At 47.1% G+C, this 18580-nt stretch overlaps 2 protein-coding genes across 7 annotated transcripts in view; one reads left to right on the forward strand and one right to left on the reverse strand.

Annotated features, from left to right (window-relative positions):
* Positions 1 to 1307: 1307 nt before the first annotated feature.
* TMEM255A (transmembrane protein 255A) lies at positions 1308 to 18256 on the reverse strand. 3 transcript variants are annotated; one of them, XM_053274011.1, is made up of 9 exons: positions 17751 to 18256; positions 14040 to 14182; positions 11253 to 11315; positions 9301 to 9390; positions 8486 to 8548; positions 7358 to 7446; positions 6756 to 6918; positions 6236 to 6379; positions 1308 to 4755 (listed from the first exon to the last, which is right to left on the reverse strand). In XM_053274011.1, the coding sequence occupies exons 1-9, from the start codon at positions 18202 to 18204 to the stop codon at positions 4600 to 4602; spliced, it is 1365 nt and encodes a 454-aa protein (XP_053129986.1). In that variant the 5' UTR covers positions 18205 to 18256; the 3' UTR covers positions 1308 to 4599. The 3 variants fall into 3 exon arrangements, with proteins under 3 accessions (XP_053129986.1, XP_053129987.1, XP_053129988.1); XM_053274012.1 differs by having other exon boundaries at positions 6756 to 6915; positions 17751 to 18253; XM_053274013.1 differs by lacking the exon at positions 17751 to 18256 and adding an exon at positions 17605 to 17697.
* ATP1B4 (ATPase Na+/K+ transporting family member beta 4) overlaps positions 10449 to 18580 on the forward strand; it is a 31967-nt gene continuing 23835 nt past the window's right edge. For 2 of the 4 annotated variants that reach the window (XM_053274014.1, XM_053274017.1), the window contains exon 1: positions 10449 to 10695. The gene's annotated coding sequence lies outside the window, so the exon portion shown is untranslated. Of the gene's footprint in view, positions 10727 to 18580 lie in introns of all 4 variants that reach the window. The other 2 variants (XM_053274016.1, XM_053274018.1) reach the window with 2 other exon arrangements.

The raw sequence follows: 18580 nt of genomic DNA on the forward strand, positions 1-18580 counted from the left end.
TTTTTGTAAACTGTTTTGCAACTGGCACTTCATGTTTCAATCAACGATTTGTGAAGTTTTCATGAACTAGCCGAATTGAAATTGTGTTATGCCTTCAGCTACAAGGGGCATTCTGTTGTTTCCAGTGTGTTTAAATTTCACTGATGTTTTATGAGCTAACAAGACTTCTTCAAAGAAAAGAATTTAGTTGCCCATAGCAAAATGTTACTTTGTGCTAAATAAGGATTATGTTGTACTAATTAGAAGGGAAGGTTGATGTATTCTACAAAGCATGTAAAATCTGGAGTTAAACAGGCTGTACTTCCAGAAAATACTGGTTACTGATGTCTGAGACTTCTAAAATTCAAAATCTGTGCCTATTGTAGCCTTTAAAAAAAAAATCAGATGTAAAGGAAAACTGGAAAACTAGGGTTCAAAGCTGTGTGTTTTTGCTAGAAGACTTGTACATGCATGCATCTCAGGTGCCTAGCTTTTCCTAGGAAGATGTCTCAGTATCCAAAGTTAAGAATTCTTACACAGTGTGTTATATTTTTTTGAAATCCTTTGCTTCCAGTATTTATGGGGTTGGAAATATGCTGGACCCTTTCCGTACCTTACCTTTTAAAATATATTGTTTTTATATTAAGCATCTGGCTTTTGCTTTTATAATTTTTTTGTGTTAGCTTCTCGTCTCACTGCTCACATTTCTGTAAATATTTTAGATATTGGCTCTGGGAAGAAAGAGTTAAGTATACTGCTGTAACCTAAAAATACATTCATACAAAATATTCATGTGCAGGAATCCCATAGAATACACAAATCCAAGGTTAAAGATAATTCCAGCCACGTTCTACTTGGAAGTAAATGTTCTTGATTTTGGTTGAACTTCTTTGTAAGAAAGTTCTGCTGCACTCTGTATACCCAGAATATAGTGGCAAGCTGACATGGCACCATGCTGGGTGGCATTCGTATTCTTAAATGCTTCTTCGCTAAAAAAATAAAAAATAAAAAAGATTCCCACATATAGCCAGCTAGTACATCAAGAAGAAATGTTTGACATAGCCCAACTGCTTGATGGGGAAATGGACTATGCCGGCCTTTGCTCCCAGATTGTTTAGTTTATTGCATGAAAGCAGCCTCTTTCACAGAGGTGGGGAGCACAGAGAAACAGCCCACCGGCAGTCTGAAGGGGTCCAGCCCTGGGTTCTACCACTTTGTAACGCAGAATGCGTAGAGCAGCCTGGAATTCCACGCCAATGTGTTCTTGAGTGGTTTCTTCTGATAATTCATATCACAGCATTCAGATATAATGGATAGAACAATAAAAGGAAGATCAATACATTGCTTATTTATTTCCTATTAAAGCATCAAAAACAGGTTAAATGCAAATGGGGGCAAATGGTTTATTCTACACTGGTTTCTACTGAGCTATGCCGAAGCATTCTTTTTTTTTAAAAAAAACAATACAGTACTGTAATGTATATAACTTGTACAGTCTTTTCCTTAACATACCTTTTGGAAATTGTGTTTTGCTTTTCATTAACCAATACTTGACCTTAGTTATTAGAGCTTTGTATGGCAAAAATAAAAGCTTTTAATTCTAACAAGGTGCAAACAGTGTGTTTTTGAGAACAAGACCTCTTCTATTGCTTTGCTCGCTGGCTCTGCCATCCCATTCCAAAATGGCAGATTCTCACAAACATATGTACTTTGCAAGTTGACACTGCAGGGCAGAGTTGAGTACCCAGTGGCGCTGCAGGTCTGGGACCCAACACACAAAGTGCATACTGACATACTGCCCCATGTTATGCTCACGGTAAAACGTAACACGTGCAAAGCTGCATAAAAGCAAAAACTGGGAATCCACCCTTGACAGACACCAAACACTGCAGTATTTGCACTTTACAAGTTCAGGTGGGTTTGGACACAGGCTCAAGAGATGCAGGTTCTTCCATCTGGTATACAGAGTAAAAGAATTCCCATTTCCATTGTATTGTTCAGATGGGAACTGTAAAGTATGCAAACTATATTTATGGGTCTTGGCATCCAGCTCTGTCATCTTGTACAACTAAATGTGGAAATCAACCAGCCCTGCCAACAATGCAAATACAATTCTCTTTTTATTTTACTTTCATACATTATTCAAAGGATACATCATGTACATATCACATTCTTACGAGTAGTAAGACAGTGCATGAGATTGCCACATTGACAGTTGAATGCACATAGTTTTACCCAAGCCAAAGCAAAAACATGGGGGTGGGATCAAAGGCTACATTCCTCATGTCAAAATTGTCCTTTTAGAAACAAAGATGACATGACCATCCCCTGCCTGAGTTCTATGCAAACAAAATTTCAGAAGTATATTTGCACGTCATAGAGTCATCTTTCTTAGAACAGTCTTTTTTTAAAGTGCTGTCTCAGTTTTTTAAAAGATAAGTAGGCTGTTAATTATTCCCCCCCCCACACACACACTTTTTACGCTCAAACTTTTGTCCTAGGGCTTTTTAAATGAGTCATTGGAAAAGTCTGAGTAAGCTCAGTTGTTTTCCAAAGTAAAAAATACATTCCTCAAATATTTTTGACCAATAATTATAAACAGACTTGTGGGCTACTTATTTAGTAGGTGTTCGTTTCCAAGTGAAACATTAGTTAGAGGCTTACTATGGAGAATTTATAATTTTCTGTGCCCAGGAGGGAAATTGGAATCTCATTATCCTTTGCATGGATGAAGCTTAATTCAGGAAAAGTCACTGAGGAAGACACCGTGTTGAAGTGTGTCTGATATACATTGAAAAGTTAGAACAAAAGATCTGCAGTACAGTCAAGACCAGTTTGTGGATATTAGAATACTTTGGACATTACAAGAGTATTTGATTATATGCCTGCAATATCTTTACGTATACTAATGAATGTTTGCCCTTATACTAATGGTTCAAATGTATTACATTCTGTTATAAATTAGGTTATTTATGTGGATATCTTTTGGATTATTTATTTAGATCTCTCTCACTCTCACACACAATTGGTTATTGGTCAATAAACGTCTGAATTGTGACTAGGACTTCCACTTCCTAGGACTTGACCTTTCCTAGGTCAAGCTGCTGTTCTGAGCGCAATGAAAATCTGTTTCAGTTCCCCACAGCCGAGAGCCTCAAAGTGGTAAGCTTGCATTCATTTAAGGCTTATGTTGAAACAAATGGTGGAAATTCACTGCATGCAGACACGGACTTAATTAACATCAAGCTTCAACTTGTACTGCAGTGTCTGATATGCTTGCTCTTTGCCTTCATCATTTTACAGGGAAGGAGGGGGAAAACTGCATTTAATAGGAACATAGGAAGTGGCCTTACCCAGGGTCAGTCCTCTGGGTCAATCTAGCTCAGTATTGTCTACATTGACTGGCAGCAACTCTTCCAGGGTTACAGGCAGGAGTCTTTCCCAGCTCTACCTGGTGATGCTGCCAGGGACTTCTGCATGCTTCTACCACCGAGCTATGAAATATCTTACAGCAGATGTTGCTCAGATGTAGTCACCCATCCAAATGCAAACCAAGGTGAACCCTGCTTAGCAAAGAGACTATTCATGCGTGTTACCACATGCCCTGTCCTCTCCTAAATTCAAATGGTATGGCTTTTGTATTATTTAAAAGGACAGAAAGCATTTGGTATGGCACCCGTTATCTGTTATATTAAAAACTAGTTCGTATGTGGCATTTTCCACTCGTGTTAAAAAAAAAAAAAAGGTACCAAGTAGTCTTTCCTATTCTGCTGCAATTCTTGTCACCTGTCACCAGGTGTCAGTAGAGTCCTACTTGCACAGCTAACAGCACTAGAGTGATATTTAGTGACAAGACGTATGCTAACAGGAAGTGAGGAAACACTCTTGAAAACAGCCTGCCTTCCATGAATCCTATTTAGAGGCCCATTTTCAGCACGTCATATGCATTACAGAACATTCCTCCCTCCCAGCAGTTTAGAACATTCATTTTATATTCAAGTTCTTTGGCTCACATTGGTGTAGTTAAGACTACATTCTGCTTCCAGCAGTTGTTCCACCCACAGGCTGCACACATCCGACAAAGCAAACGAGTACCGCCCTATAAAAGCACCTTCCATAAAAGCAGGGTGGGCTGGAGCAACGAGAAGTCCTGGTTAGCCACGCGCCACCTTCAGCCAAGCAATTTGCCCAAAGCAAAAGAGGGTACATAGGAAGCTGCCATCTACGGAGTCAGACCGTTGGTGTCCATCTAGCTGGGTATTGCCTACACTGACAGGCAGCAGCTCTAAAGTTCCAGCAGGGGTCTCTCCTAGCCCTACCTGGAGATGCCAGGGAGTGAACCTGGGAAGTTCTGGTACAGTAGGGCATGCCCTTAAGGTCAATAGCAGCCGTGATAAGGGAAAAAAATAATGGCAATCCCCATTTCCCACTGCTGTAAATGAGCATCGGTGTGCACAGGCTACTAAAGGACAGTGTAGCAAGGGTCTCCTATTTTATCTTCTAAGGTATGCTCGCTTATGCCCTGTCCTCCTCCCCCACCCCACCCCACCCCACACCCACCCCAGTACAAAAGCTTGACCATTCGTTCCGCGGGCAAGGCATCTGCTTCTCTCCCCTCTTTCACGGCGTGTAAGGCGGAGGCTTTTCAAAAGGCGGGAAGTATGGCGGAGAGTAGCGAGGGGGAGCCGTGGGAGACCATACATAGCTTGGGGACGGTGACGACGGAGAGTCATCGGAGAGGCCGGATGGGGTGGAGGCTGGAAAGATGCTGGAATGCTGCAAGGAATGGGGTGGCAGAGAGAGAGAGAGAGGGAGAGGGAGAAAGGCACATTTTATTTTATTTTATTTATTAAAGGTACTTTATATTAGGGGGTGAATGAAACTGGGGTGCCCAGTTCGGTTCGAGTGCGAAGCGGACTCAAAACAGAACCAGGCAAGTTCAGTTTTGCTCCCCCAAACAGCCCCTCTGGTTTGGCTCAAATTTGACATGGCCCAGGGGTTCTAACCTTTTTTTTTTTTTTTAAAGAAACCTCCTCCAGGGGTGTGCTGCTGTGGCCATGGAGTGAGTCTCTGGAGGTTCCTCCTCCCCCTGGTCTCAATTCTGTCCATTTCGGGCTGTTTTAGGCCCATTCAGGGCCTCTTCACACTGGCAGTGGCCATTTTGGAGGCTGTTGCGCATGCACGCTGGTGTGACCGGGGCCAAAAACAGACTAAAATGGCCTAAACTGGGCCAATTAGCAACCAGGGTAGGGGGAACCGCCGGAGACCCCCTCCCCCCCATGGCCATGGCAGTGAATGTCATCAGAAGAAGAAGAAGGTTTTTTGTGAGGGCAAGCCCTCGAACCGGCCAAGTCTGTTGTCTATCCCTAACTTATACCTCTTGCCTTCCCAAAAATGTTCGATGTGGCACACAAGCAACAAAAACAGAACAGGCTGCCGTGATGCACACCATTATGGAGATGGTGTGCACCATGGCAACGCAGAAAGTAGTGAGGAGGAGGAGGAGGATGCTCGCGCAGCTGCGTGCCCGCTGCCTTTGGAGCTCACAGTACCGTTGCTGCGGTGAGCATCGTCTCCATAACCGTGTGCACCATGGCAGGCAATATTTAAAACCACCACAACATCACCACCCATCAGCCAGAAGGCCACAGGAAGAAGAAGAAAACGTTACACAGGAAGGCTTGGTGAAAGACAAAGAGTCCCCCCCACCCTTTTCAGTCCTTACGCTTTTTACTGAATTGGAAACTTTTAAAGTTTGCAGTTCTAAAAAGTGTGGGTTTAAGCTTGGCTAATTAACGTTATTATTTTATATGGTATCTATTTTATTGATGTTGTGAGTACGTTGCCTTAAGCAGTAGTGTACTGGAGGGAGCAGAGTATAAATATTTTCAACAAGCAAAAAAAAAAAAAAAAAAAAAAAGCCTTGCAAATGGACCAGTCGACACTCACTGGCAGTGGCTCTCCAAAGTTTTGGGCAGGCGTCTCTGCCAGCCCTACCTGGAGATGCTGCCAGGGACTGAACCCGGGACCTTCTGCCTGCAAAGCAGCTGCTCTCACACCAAGCCACAGACCTCCCATCTTTGTGAATGATCTCCAGAACAAACTCTTGTTATAGCAAACGACTCTGTATCCTTCCGGCCACCCTTTCCTTATCGTAGCTTTGTGTTTTGTCCATTTCTGCTTCTTGTATAGATTCCCACCCCCATCAAACACACTGAGTAAAACATTAGCACTGAAAGCATCCGAAACACATTACCTGGAAGTCGTACGCTGAATAGGGGGGTAGGTGGGGGGTGCTGTGATAATACGTATTGTACGAAGTCACCTGGGGTCTCGAGTAATAGGACACGGTGGGCCGTGCATTTTCAACGGCACAGTTAAGAGCAGGAAGCGAAGGAGTCTGCGGAAATAATAGGAAGCCCAATTAGACCATGCTCTGTATATCCAAAAGCAAGCCGACTGGAGTGCTGCGAGAGAGATTCAAGTACAGGGCATCTTGGATCTCCTTGTTTTGCACTCAGTCACTGGTTCATGGGCCTCGAAAGAGCAGAGTCCATGAAAGCCAATCCACCCATGCAACAGAACCCAGAGGGAAGAGCGCTCTTGTAGACAAGAGGGTGCGGATTGGGGCCATCTCCCAAGGAGGCTGCTGTCCTTTTTGACCTGCCTGGGACTTTCAAGGTCCGCCCAGCTTTTGTTCCACTCCTGACTCTTCAGTGCATTTTGTCAGCCTGCCAGAGCTGCCTTGAGATGGCCCTCTAGGGACACACCCTTACCATATCTTTAAAGCCGCCAAGGATCGCTGCCGTGATGATCCCAAGAAACAAGCCCACGATATTCAGTATGGTTGCAGACCAGAGCAAATGGTAAAGGTGGATGATATCCTGGCAGCTGCTCACGTCAATGTATTCATAGTAGCCACCAGAAATCTCCACTCTGCTAAATCAAAAGAGGCAGTCATTCAAAAAGAGTGCTTGTGGCTTCCAGCGGCATCTGGTGGGCCACTGTGGGAAACAGGATGCTGGACTAGATGGGCCTCCTTGGGCCTGATCCAGCAGGGCTGCTCTTATGTTCTTATGAGAAGAACGTTTGGCAGGCGGCATACCGCCTGTTTGCCTAACATCAAGATCCCTGCAGGCAGAAAAGGGTCCAGAGGAACAATCAAGGGTCAAACTGACCTGGCTGTCAAAACACTCCACGGCACGACCTGATCCACCAAAGCTACTTGGAAACACGAACCCCCATCTGAACGGATCCTTTCCTCCTCCGTGATTTGCAGGGCTGGCTTCGGAGCTCAAAGCAGCTCATTCATTTCACTTCCAACCTATGGGAAGGAGGACCACCACCACCACCCGGTTTCCACTCCCACGCGACTCACCTTCCACAGTTGTACAGGTCGCAGCAGAAGCAGGTGTTGGTTTTGATCTTAGGTGTGCAGGGCCCCCGGTGCTGGGGGTGACAGACTACCTGTGTGAACACCGAGGAACACAAGAAGCTGCTTCCTACTGAGTCAGAACCCTGGTCCCTCTAGCTCAGTATTGTCCACACTGACTGGCAGCAGCTCTCCAAGGTTTCAGGCTGGAGACTCTCTCAGCCCTATCTTGGAGATGTTGCCAGGGAGGGAACCTGGAACCTAGATGCTCCTCCCAGAGCGGCCCCATCCCCTAAGGGGAATATCTTAATAGTGGTCACACTTGGAGTCTCCCATTCATACGCAACCAGAGCAGACCCTGCTTAGCTAAGAGGACAAGTCATGCTTGCTACCACCAGACCAGCTCTCCTGCCTAAGATGGTACCACTTCAGTCTACAACAGGGCTGCACAACTTTGGCCCTCCAGCTGTTTATGGACGACAACTCCCATCATCCCTAGTCACAGCGGCCAGGAGTCAGGGATTGTGGGAGTTGATGGCCAACATCTGCAGGAGGGACAGAGTTGCACAGCCCTGGACAGCTGGGAATAATGGCTGAAGGTTCCCCCATACCAAGTAATAATGGTATACTTGCCCTCAGAAAACTGGCATGCCAGGGAGAAGGCTAGGATCTTTCCTTTTTGTCCATCCCCTCCCGGCTACAGTTGGAAATGGTCCAATCCAAGAACATCTTTACCTTCACATCTGCCCTGCTAACTAGGCAAAGAGGCACCTTTTAACGTGGTGATGCTCTTTATTTAGCAGGGGGAGAGTAACTGGCCCTCTCCACCCCCAGCACAGCACCCCTCCAGTGACTGTTGCTGCAGTCTATATTATGTTTCCTTTTAGACTGTGAGCCCTTTGGGGACAGGGAGCCATCTTATTGATTTGTTATTTCTCTATGTAAACCACTTTGGAAACTTTGGCTGAAAAGCGGTATACAAATATTTGTGGTTGTTGCTGGTGTGAACTAGGCCCCTGAGAGAATGGGCAAGGCCGATTTCTGCGGTTCAGATACGGGGAACATTTGCCTGTGCTGGCCCTGGCCGGTCTACGGAGGCTTTCTGCTGCAGAAAAGAATGGCGTGATTACCCACCTGCGGCTGCACTGCACTCTTTGAGTAGTAATGGCACCGTCCTGCGTACAGTGGCCTAAGATCCTGAAAAAAGTAAAAGGCAAACAGCCAATTTGCATGATTGTATTTATATGGCTGCCCCATAACAAATGCAACGTACAACGAAAAAACCACCAAACACAAAACTACTGACAGCTAAACACACAAAAGCATTTAAACACGTTTAAAAGCCATTTAAAGAGCCGTGGTAAACAAACAAGTCTACACCTGGAATCCGAAAGAGCACAATCACTGAAAGAGGGATGGTGCCAGCCAGGTGACCCTCACTGGGGAGGCATTTCATAAATGGGGTGCCACCACTAAAAAGGCCCTCTTCCTAGCCGCCACCTGCCTCACCTTATCTGGTGGGGGCGCAGGGCTTCCATATTGGATCTGAAGCAGAGTTCCCTCTAACAGGGATTCCCAGATGATGTTGACGACAACTCCCAGCATCTTCAGCCAAAACACACTGCAGCTAGGGATTCTGGGAGCTGTAGTCAACAACATCTGGGAATCCCTGTTAGAGGGAACACTGATCTGAAGGCCCCGATAGGACATATGGGATAAGTCACTATTTCAGGTAGCCTGGTCCCAAACCATTTAAGGCTAACTAGAAACCTGCTCCTTTTTTGATAGTGAAAGCAAAGAATCTCAGGAAACTGGGATCCCACACCCAGGAAGACCACTTTTTGTGGCTTTTGCTGAACTCTTGTGCTGTCCTGGTGCCCACACAGCCCCGTTTGCTGTTGTAGGGGACAAGCCAACTCGGTTGCGGATCTGTTTTGGGTCATACTCACTATGTGTCTGGCGGCAAAGACACCATCGACAATGGCACAGCAGAAGGCAGCAATGACACCAAAACTGATAAACACAATGGAAGCAACCAGCTGAAAGAGAGAGAAAATGGCATGCAGTCACTTTGAGGACTTGAGACCCTTCAATGGTCTTCCCACTGAGCTGTCTCCGCCAAGGGACAGCAATTAATTCAAGACAGGGTTCGTGTTAGGCCAGATACTGTATTTACCTGAATCCAAGAGTAGGTTTCCCCCCAGTTCTTTGATGTTAGAGGGGTTTTTTTTGGGGGGGGGGTTTGTCTTAAATTCAGGGTCCTCTTCCTTTTGGGTAAACAGCATAATCTATATTTAACCCATATTTTAAAAGGGGGTCATTGTAAACTCAAGGTCGTCTTCTATTCGGGTAAACATGGCTACTATGTCCCAATTGCAATACAGAAGGGAAAGCAGAGGATGATGATGAATATTTATATACTGCTCTTCAACCAAAGCCGCCCAGAAACGTAAGTTCACAATCTAAAAAGAAACATAAGGCAGATACCAGCAACAGCCACTGGAATGATGCTGTGCTGGGATTGGATAGGGCCAGCTGCTCTCCCCCGGCTAAATATAGGAGAATCACCACTTTAAAAAGGTGTCCCCTATTAGGGGCAGGGAATGGTAAAGAATTGTGTCCTCCAAACACTCAAGAACACTTTCTAAGATGAAGTCTGTAGGAAACTGGTTTGGGTGGTGGTGGTGGTAAGCGTCTCCACAACAATGAGGACTAGTAACATTTATTTTTAAGTGGAAAGGCTCCTTACTAGAGAAATGACTTATTTACTCATTTATATCCCATTCTTCCTGCAAGGATCCCAGAGAAGTATACATGATTATGTTTATCTTCACAACAACCATGTGAAGTAGGTCAGGCTCATAACAAAGTTAGGCGGAGAAAGAAGTGACTGGCCCAGAGTCACCCAGCAGGTTTCAGGGCCGAACGTGGATGTGAGCCCGGGTCTCCCTGGTCCTCGTCCAGCCCTCTAACCACTACTCCGCATTGCCTGATCGCTTCGTCCACCTCGAGCCGTTGGCCGCTCTACCGGCTTTTGTGAGGGGAGGGGCCGGAATTCTGCTGGCGCAAGGGGTCAGGTGATGCCAGAGGGCCAATCCAGTGACACTGGTGCCCCCAGGACGGCTGTTCCCCCCCCCAGTCTGGGCGGCTTGTCGGGGTGGGAGGTAGGTCCTCGGCCCTGGGAGACTACGGCTCTCTTGCCTGTCCCGAGGCATTGGCTTTCTGCCTTTATAAAACTGCTTCCCAGCTCAAGGCAGTCGACCATTTAAGAATAAAGGGCAAAGCAACACAGTACAGAAGGAAACGCAGCGTAGGGAGGGAAGAGGCATCGAAGCCGGTTCAAGGTACCAAGTTTTCTTCACGTTAAATAATGAAGTAAGTGTATTTGGGGAGACTTTTCTGGCACAGGAGGAAGCCAGGGCTAGTGGGTCCCAACTAGGCAACGAGAGGGCCTTGTGATCTTATGTCCCCCTCCAGGTGGGATGGTTGTGGGCGGACCTGGCTTTGAGAGGGAAGCCGAACTCAGCCGAATCTAAAGCCCCATTCAGACATTCGTCCGATTCAGACATTATGCTGTACAAGTGTACAAATGTGTTTGTGTGAATGAGGTTGCTGGTTTGAATCCCCGCTGGTATGTTTGCCAGACCGGGCAGCAGTGATATAGGAAGATGCTGAAAGGCATCCTCTCATACTATGTGGGAGGCGGCAATGGTCAACCCCTCCTGTATTCTACCAAAGACAACCACAGGGCTCTGTGGTTGCCAGGAGTCAACACTGACTCGACGGCAGACATTACCTTTACCTAAAGGTAAAATCGACAACCAAATATAATACACAGCAACTGCTGAGATTTTTATCACTTCAAGGGCAATGACTGTAACTTTAAAGTTATTCAACTTACCATTTGCCTTTTATTCTCTATCAAATTTGATCCAATAATTCCAAGAAATGAGCCAAAACCAAGCTGAAAGGGAAAGTTTTAAGAAGTTTGGATCCGGAAGCACATTTCAGATCAGAGGACCCCTTACCACCCCAAATAGCGAACACAGACATCAAACTGCGGAATCACCCAAGTACTATAAACTGGATTCCTACATTTTTACTGGTAGGCATTGCAGCCAGAGTGTTAAAGCAGCAACACTGGCAAAATTCAGCCACCCATGCAAGGCCATGCTTGTTTTTGCAGGTCGAAAGAGGCCTGCAAACACTTTGCATATCCAAGTCGTCCACGTCATGCCACTCCAAAGCGCACGCGTGCACACACACACACACACACACACACACACACACACACACACACACACAGCTTTTGACTCAAAAGTCAGGATTTCATCCAGTGGGATGATGGTGGCTAATCTGAGGCTCTCCAGCCATTAATAGACTAGAAGTCTCATCATCCTCCGCCACAATAAGTGTTCTTATTGTGGAGGAGAGCTGGTCTTGTGATAGCAAGCATGAGTTGTCCCCTTTGCTAAGCAGGATCCACCCTGGTTTGAATTTGAATGGGAGACGACATGTTGGTGCACTGTAAGATATTCCCCTTAGGGGATGGGGCTGCTCTAGAAAGAGCACCTGCATGCTTACATGAAGAAAGTTTGAAGTTCCCTCCCTGGCAGCATCTCCAGATAGGGCTGAGGGAGACTCCTGCCTGCAACCTTGGAGAAGCCGCTACCAGTCTGGGTGGACAATACTGAGCTAGATGGACCAATGGCCTGACTCAGTAGAAGGCACCTTCTTAAGTTCCTAATTTCCCATCAGTGCTACTACTATAGGAACATAGGAATCTGCCCTATACTGAGTCAGACCATTGGTCTATCTAGCTCAGTATTGTCTTCACAGACTGGCAGCGGCTTCTCCCAGGCTGCAGGCAGGCATCTCTCTCAGCCCTGTCTTGGAGATGTTGCCAGGGAGGGAACTTGGAACCTTCTGCTCTTCCCAGTGCGGCTCCTTCCCCTGAGGGGAAGATCTTACAAAGCTCACGCTTCTAGTCTCCCATTCAGATGCAACCAGGGCAGTCCCTGCTTAGCTATGGGGACAAGTCATGCTTGCTACCACAAGACCCGCTCTCCTCTCCATATATACTTTTACACACACACACACACACACACACACACACACACACACACACACACACACCTATAGCAGCCCCCCCCCTCCATGGGAGAGCCGTAAGAGTGCTCTCTTTTGGACACAATTGTCCCAGGATTGGGCTGGAGAGAAGACAGGGGTTGTCTTCTAGACAGCTCTTTGCATGCGCAGTGATGTAGAAACCCTTGTAAATCACAGACACATTCCCCCTGTCCTGTGCTTTCTGAACATGCTGACTTCAGCGTCAGGCAGTGACTGGCATGGAAGAGTGAGCCACCGATGGAACTTTCTGTAATGCACGGAACGGTTTACAAGTTCACCAAATAAACAGTCTTGCCGCTAGCACAGGGCTAGACAGGATCGCTTTCCGGGCCCCCTTTCCAAGGCTACGAGAGTGAAACCGTGCCAGTTCTCAGGATGGAAAGCTGTCCCGGTCAGCACATAGCTCTCTGGCCGGGAGTATGCATTTCATCCAGGAGGGGTCTACGGAGAACCCACTGGATGCCATGAACACCCAGCTATTTTAAGTATGCACCAGACCGCTCAGAAGCAGATTGCCATGTTCTCATATGTACAAAGTTATCTCAGGTCACTATGCATTTCCCGCCAACTTATTTAAATTTTTAAAAAAAAGTTCGCAAAGAGGATTTGCGTGGTGGGGCTACCAGTTCAGCATCTGGGTATGCTGTGCGCAGGTTGGCCCATAACATATTTGCAAGGGCTTGCACATGGTTCTTTGCAGATATACTGTAACATTGAGAAGAGGACTGACATTGCTTCTCTGCTGCTGCCCCGAGATTCTGGAATGTACTTCCTGCAAAGATCCTCCCCATCTCTGTATACCAGAGGAGAGCTGGTCTTGTGGTAGCAAGCATAACTTGTCCCCTTAGCTAAGCAGGGTCCGCCCTGGTTGCATATGAATGGGAGATTTGATGTGCGAGCACTGGAAAATATTCCCTTCAGGGGATGGAGCCGCTCTGGGAAGAGCATCTAGGTTCCAAGTTCCCTCCCTGGCAGCATCTCCAAGATAGGGCTGAGAGAGATTCCTGCCTGCAACCTTGGAGAAGCCGCTGCCAGTCTGTGAAGACACTACTGAGCTAGATAGACCAAGGGTCTGACTCAGTATATAGCAGCTTCCCATGTTCCTACTTATGTTGTTGTAAACTGCCTAGAGACAAACGTTTGGGGCAGTGTACAAATTTGATAAATAAATATCTTAAATAAACAAACTGTGCTATCCCCCCAAATGCAATGAGATTCGTGGAAATGGTTCACGTGTTCGGCTGTCAGCCATCAAAAGTACAGGATGCGCATTTAAGACCGGTATGAGCCTGTACAGTACGAGCATTTAAGACCGGTTCCTATCTCCTGCATGCATATCTCCATGTTGCAGCCACCAAGTGATGAGTAAGCAAGTGTGAACCAGTCCTGTGACCTAAGGACATCTAAGATATTTACACACTCTCTCTCTTTTTGTTTTTTTAAAGCAAGCAAATAAGCAGGCATAGACATTTAAAAACACTCTTATTCCTTTAAAAAGGTTTGTGGGGATTTCACAAGCAACAAGATTTCTCAACCTACCTAGGAGTTCTATACTTACAATAACCCCCGGGTAATAACCTCCAACAGTCACATTTTGGGTTCTTGTTGTAGCGGCAAGACCAACCGTAAGTATTAATACAGACACAATGAGTAGAGTCACTGTTACGTAGAGGGAATTTCTTTTTCTTCTATTGAAAGACCCTAAAACACACACACACATACACAAGAATGTGCTTGGTTGACGAAGGGCATACCTATATTTTCTGCGTCATGTCTAGAGACAGCTCGCTTTAATATCCCAATCTCTCTTGCCCAGGTGGACAGAATTGCAATATACAGAGGTGACTGCAGAGATCTATGGTTGTTTCCTTTCCATACTAACTTGGACTGTTCTAGAACAAAAGGGTTGCAGATTGTCACACCGGGTAGTTCTCCCGCACCTACTGAAACCAACAAGAGGCAGATAACAGCACTATAATGTCGCTCGTCCACTTAAGCATTCAGAATCCAGAAAGCACCCTCACAAAATTCACAAGAACATGCATCTCCTCTAAAGCAGGGGTCCCCAACCTGTGCTCTTCCAGATGTTGCTGAACTCCCAATCCTTTCATTCCCAGCTACAGTTTATTGTGGCAGGGGATAATGGGAGTTGTAGTTCAGCAACAACCACCTTAAGTGGCGCAGTGGGGAAATGCTTGACTAACAAGCAGAAGGTTGCCGGATCTCTCCAAATTGGGTGAGTGGGCAACAAAATGGCAAATGAGGTTCATTGCTGGCAAGTGTAAAGTGATGCACACCGGGATGAAGAACCCCAGCTTCAAGTATATGCTGATGGGATCCGAGCTGTCGGTGACGGACCAGGAGAGGGATCTTGGGGTTGTGTTGGACAGTCTGAGTACCAGTGGCAGGGGAGTAACAGGAGGAGAGAGGGCATGCCATAAACTCCTGCCTGTAGGCACACAGCGGCATCTGGTGGGCCACTGTGTGAAACAGGATGCTGGACTAGATGGGCTTCCTTGGGCCTGATCCAGCTGGGCTGTTCTTATCTCTCCAGTGGCTCCTGCTGGTGTCTATCTTATGTTTCTTACTTCGATTGCAAACCCTTTGGGGGACAGGGAACCATTGGATCTCTCTATTTATTTTATATCTGTGTAAACCACTTCAGGAACCTTTGTTGAAAAGTGGTAAATATTTGTCATCATCATATTTGGATACATTTTTTCAAAGCAAGTTCTCAAAAGTTTTGTTTACGTGGCACAAGGTATGAGATGGCTCTCTGCTCCAAGGGGGTTCGCAACAACAACAAATTCCACACATACTGGGAGGGATGCTAAATTGGGCTGAACAGGGACAGCTGCCCTCCCCCTTCTGAATACGAGCACGCCAATTTCTGCTGCCTGCCTGGGAAGGCATAAAACACAGAGGTGTTGTCAAGTAGCTGGCAGTGCACCTTAAAAAAAATCTAGCAGGCTGCATTCAGCTTGGCAAGTCACAAGTTGTGCTGATCTGCACCAGCTTCCTGAAAGCCCTTCATACCCCGTTTCAGTAAATAACCTTACGTCACACTAAAAAATACCGAATAACCAGAATGAAGACACAGTGAACAAACCCAGTCTCCAATTTTTTCCACATTTACTCAGAAGCAAATTTCATTGAGTTCAGTGAAGTTTACCCCCAGGTAAGTGCACCAATGATTGAACCCTTATACTGCACCTGGTGATTTCCAAGTTTATCTAGCCCCATGTAAACTGCTTATACAGGGAATTACAGATGTCACAGACAAGGCTACCCTGCTTAAATTAAAATATATTTCATCAGACATTTGTACCCCATTTTTTGGCCTTTACAAGCAAACAAGGGCCTCTAAGGTAGCTTTCAAATCATTTAAAGTACAGACAAATCCAAATTAAAAGCAAAAACTAAGAAACAACCCAGGGATATAACTTCTAGAGGGTGGGGAGATGGGGAGATCACTCTAAATTAACTCATGATGAAGCAAAATAAATGTATCAGGCAGCCCCCTCAAAAAAAAATCAGCATTGAAGGAGCCAATTAGGTTTCATGAGGCAGGGAGTTCCAAAGCCTGGGCATCAAAATTGAGAAAGCCCCATTATATGTCCTCACCAGCTAGTTGGCTGAACACACAAAATTATTTGTGTTGCACTAAAACATGATAATTACCTTGCAGGATCAGTCCATCTAGTCCTGCAGAAGATGAGAGGACCTCAAAATAGAGAGGAAGAGCTCAGAGTAAGGTTTATTGGCATTTAGTCTGACTTCCTCAGAGGCAAGTGATTTAGTCCTTTCCAAAGAAGACCAAAGGATCTTCCATAACACCTTACTTCAATGAGGTAACAGGCCATCCTCTTTACTCTTCTGAGCTCCTCTCTCTACATTCCATCTAGTCCAAAGGTTTACTCTGACTGAAGCAACAATGCACCCTACACAGCTGAAGTTACCCCAGGAGCTCTCTGGGAAAGCTGAATTACTTGCTGCTTGCATCACAAGTGCCCCATAGGTGGTGGCAACTGGTAACTGAAGGGAGCTCATCCCAATCATGTAGTTAACAAGAATAGGAGAAAAAGCACTGACAAAATTGTATCCCCCATGAAGAAAATTGCCACCAAGAGCCAAAAAGTACCACTAACAGAACTGAAGCAAATGGACCCCCTCAGGTTATCTGATACTCTGTCCAGAAGGGTTATTTCACCCCCATCTTTTATTCTACAAGACAATCTTCTCTTTAGAGCGTCCATTTCTCCCCACTGCAAGGTTCCCAAACAACCTGCTCAGACCCCTCCTCCTCACAAAAGCTCTGCCAATTTTGTCCTTTAAGTTCTGCATCCTGTTGTACCAACACCAGAAGTACTCTACTCTCTCTGCCATCTGAAGCATGCATCCTTGGAAATCAACGGGGTGCCCTCCTCATGAGCAAATACTGTTGAGAGAGGGCTGCATATTAACAGTGGGACGAGAAAAGCCCTCACAACCACCAATGCCCAAGCAGAAACCCACAAAAAGGAACCCCGTCTATAAAAGCAGTAAGTGACCTGCTCTATTTCGCTGCGGCCTGATGATCACCTCTTGTGCCTATCCAACCACAAGGCAAACTGGGCTCTATAGCCAAAAACCAGACATGGCAACCTGGGACAAGGAGTGGGGTGGGGGATATGGGGAGAACAGCCCTGTATATCCTCCAAGCAAAAGGGAAGCCCAAGATTTCAAGGCAGTCAGAATAGCAATCCAATCCCCAGGTGCCTAGCAATCCAATCAGGGCCTTTTCTAGCCGCCTCCTGTACCTTTTGACAAGCCCTGGTGGCGATTCTTAAATAGAAATCTATCCACCCTGACGCTCCAAAGGGAGGGGGCTCCGGCATCCAGAGAACGGCCGAGCTCGCCTTTCACCCGGCGGCGGCAGCTCTTGTTGCAAACCCTACAACTAGCAAGGCGGGCGGGGGTGGGGGGCAGTTTGCTCTACTCCTCTCCGTTGCTCGTCGGCCTCCTCCCACCTGCAATTATCTCACCTTACGGGGGAAAGGGGGCTACTGATCGCCTCCTCCCGCTACCCCGGTTTTGCAAAAAGAAAAAAAAAGAGAGGCTGTGCGTAAAAAACAAAGAGTCACCCCAATTTTGCGCACGGGTCCCCCTGGCCTGGCTGGGCGGCCACCGCTCTGCTGCCCACCTGGACGCGGCCCCGATCCGCCCTCTCTCAAGCCCGCCCGTCCTTCCTCCTCCTCCTCCTTCTGCAGCAGCGGAGAGCCCCACTCACCCGCCGAGTCGGAGATGGGGATCGCACTAGCGCGCGGCTGAGTCAAGGCCTGGCGCATGGCGGCGACCCCTGCGCGCTTTTGGAACCGCGGCCGCCCAGGCCCGCCTCGGACGCGAGGCGAGCTCCGACCGGGCGAGGGGGGTCCTCCTGCCCTGCCCGAGGCTCCCGCTCCGGGCGGCAGAAGGAGCTCCGGCTCTCTCGGCAAGCTGCCAGGGGCGGCCTTTGGCGCTTGCGCACGCCGGGGAAAAAAGGGCCAGCTGCCCACAAGCCGAGGGTGGGGAGGGAGAGCGAGGGCTTCCCTTGCCGCTCGCCTCGCCTCGCCTCGCCTCGCTTCACTTCTGGCGCGCAGCACCGCCACGAGCATCCTCCTGGCTGGTACCTGGCTGCAGGTGCGACAATCGGCCAAGCTTCGCCGAGCCGCTCTTAGAGGCGGCAATGCAAGCCCCGCCGGCATCCAGGAATCAGGAGCGGCTGCGGCATGCTGCTACGACCACCACTACTATTTATCCTGGGGCTGGGGGGGATCCGGGGTAACCATAGGCGGGGCTATTAGCAGGCAGGCACTGGCAGGTCCAACCCTGAGTTTAAAAGAAGCAAATCGCCAGCCCCTGGTTTTCTCCATCTGCAATGTTGTTTACTTGTCTTAGCCAAAATCTTCATCACTTGAATGATTGATTGACTGATTAAGTGCCGTCAAGTCGGTGTCAACTCTTAGCAACTACATAGATGGATTCTCTCCAGGATGATCTGTCTTCAACTTGGCCTTGAAAGTCTCTCAGTGGTGCATTAATGGCTGTCGTCATCATGTCCATCCACCTTGCTGCTGGTCG

This window comes from Hemicordylus capensis, chromosome 11, assembly GCF_027244095.1.
Source record: "Hemicordylus capensis ecotype Gifberg chromosome 11, rHemCap1.1.pri, whole genome shotgun sequence".
Classification (NCBI taxonomy): domain Eukaryota; kingdom Metazoa; phylum Chordata; class Lepidosauria; order Squamata; family Cordylidae; genus Hemicordylus; species Hemicordylus capensis.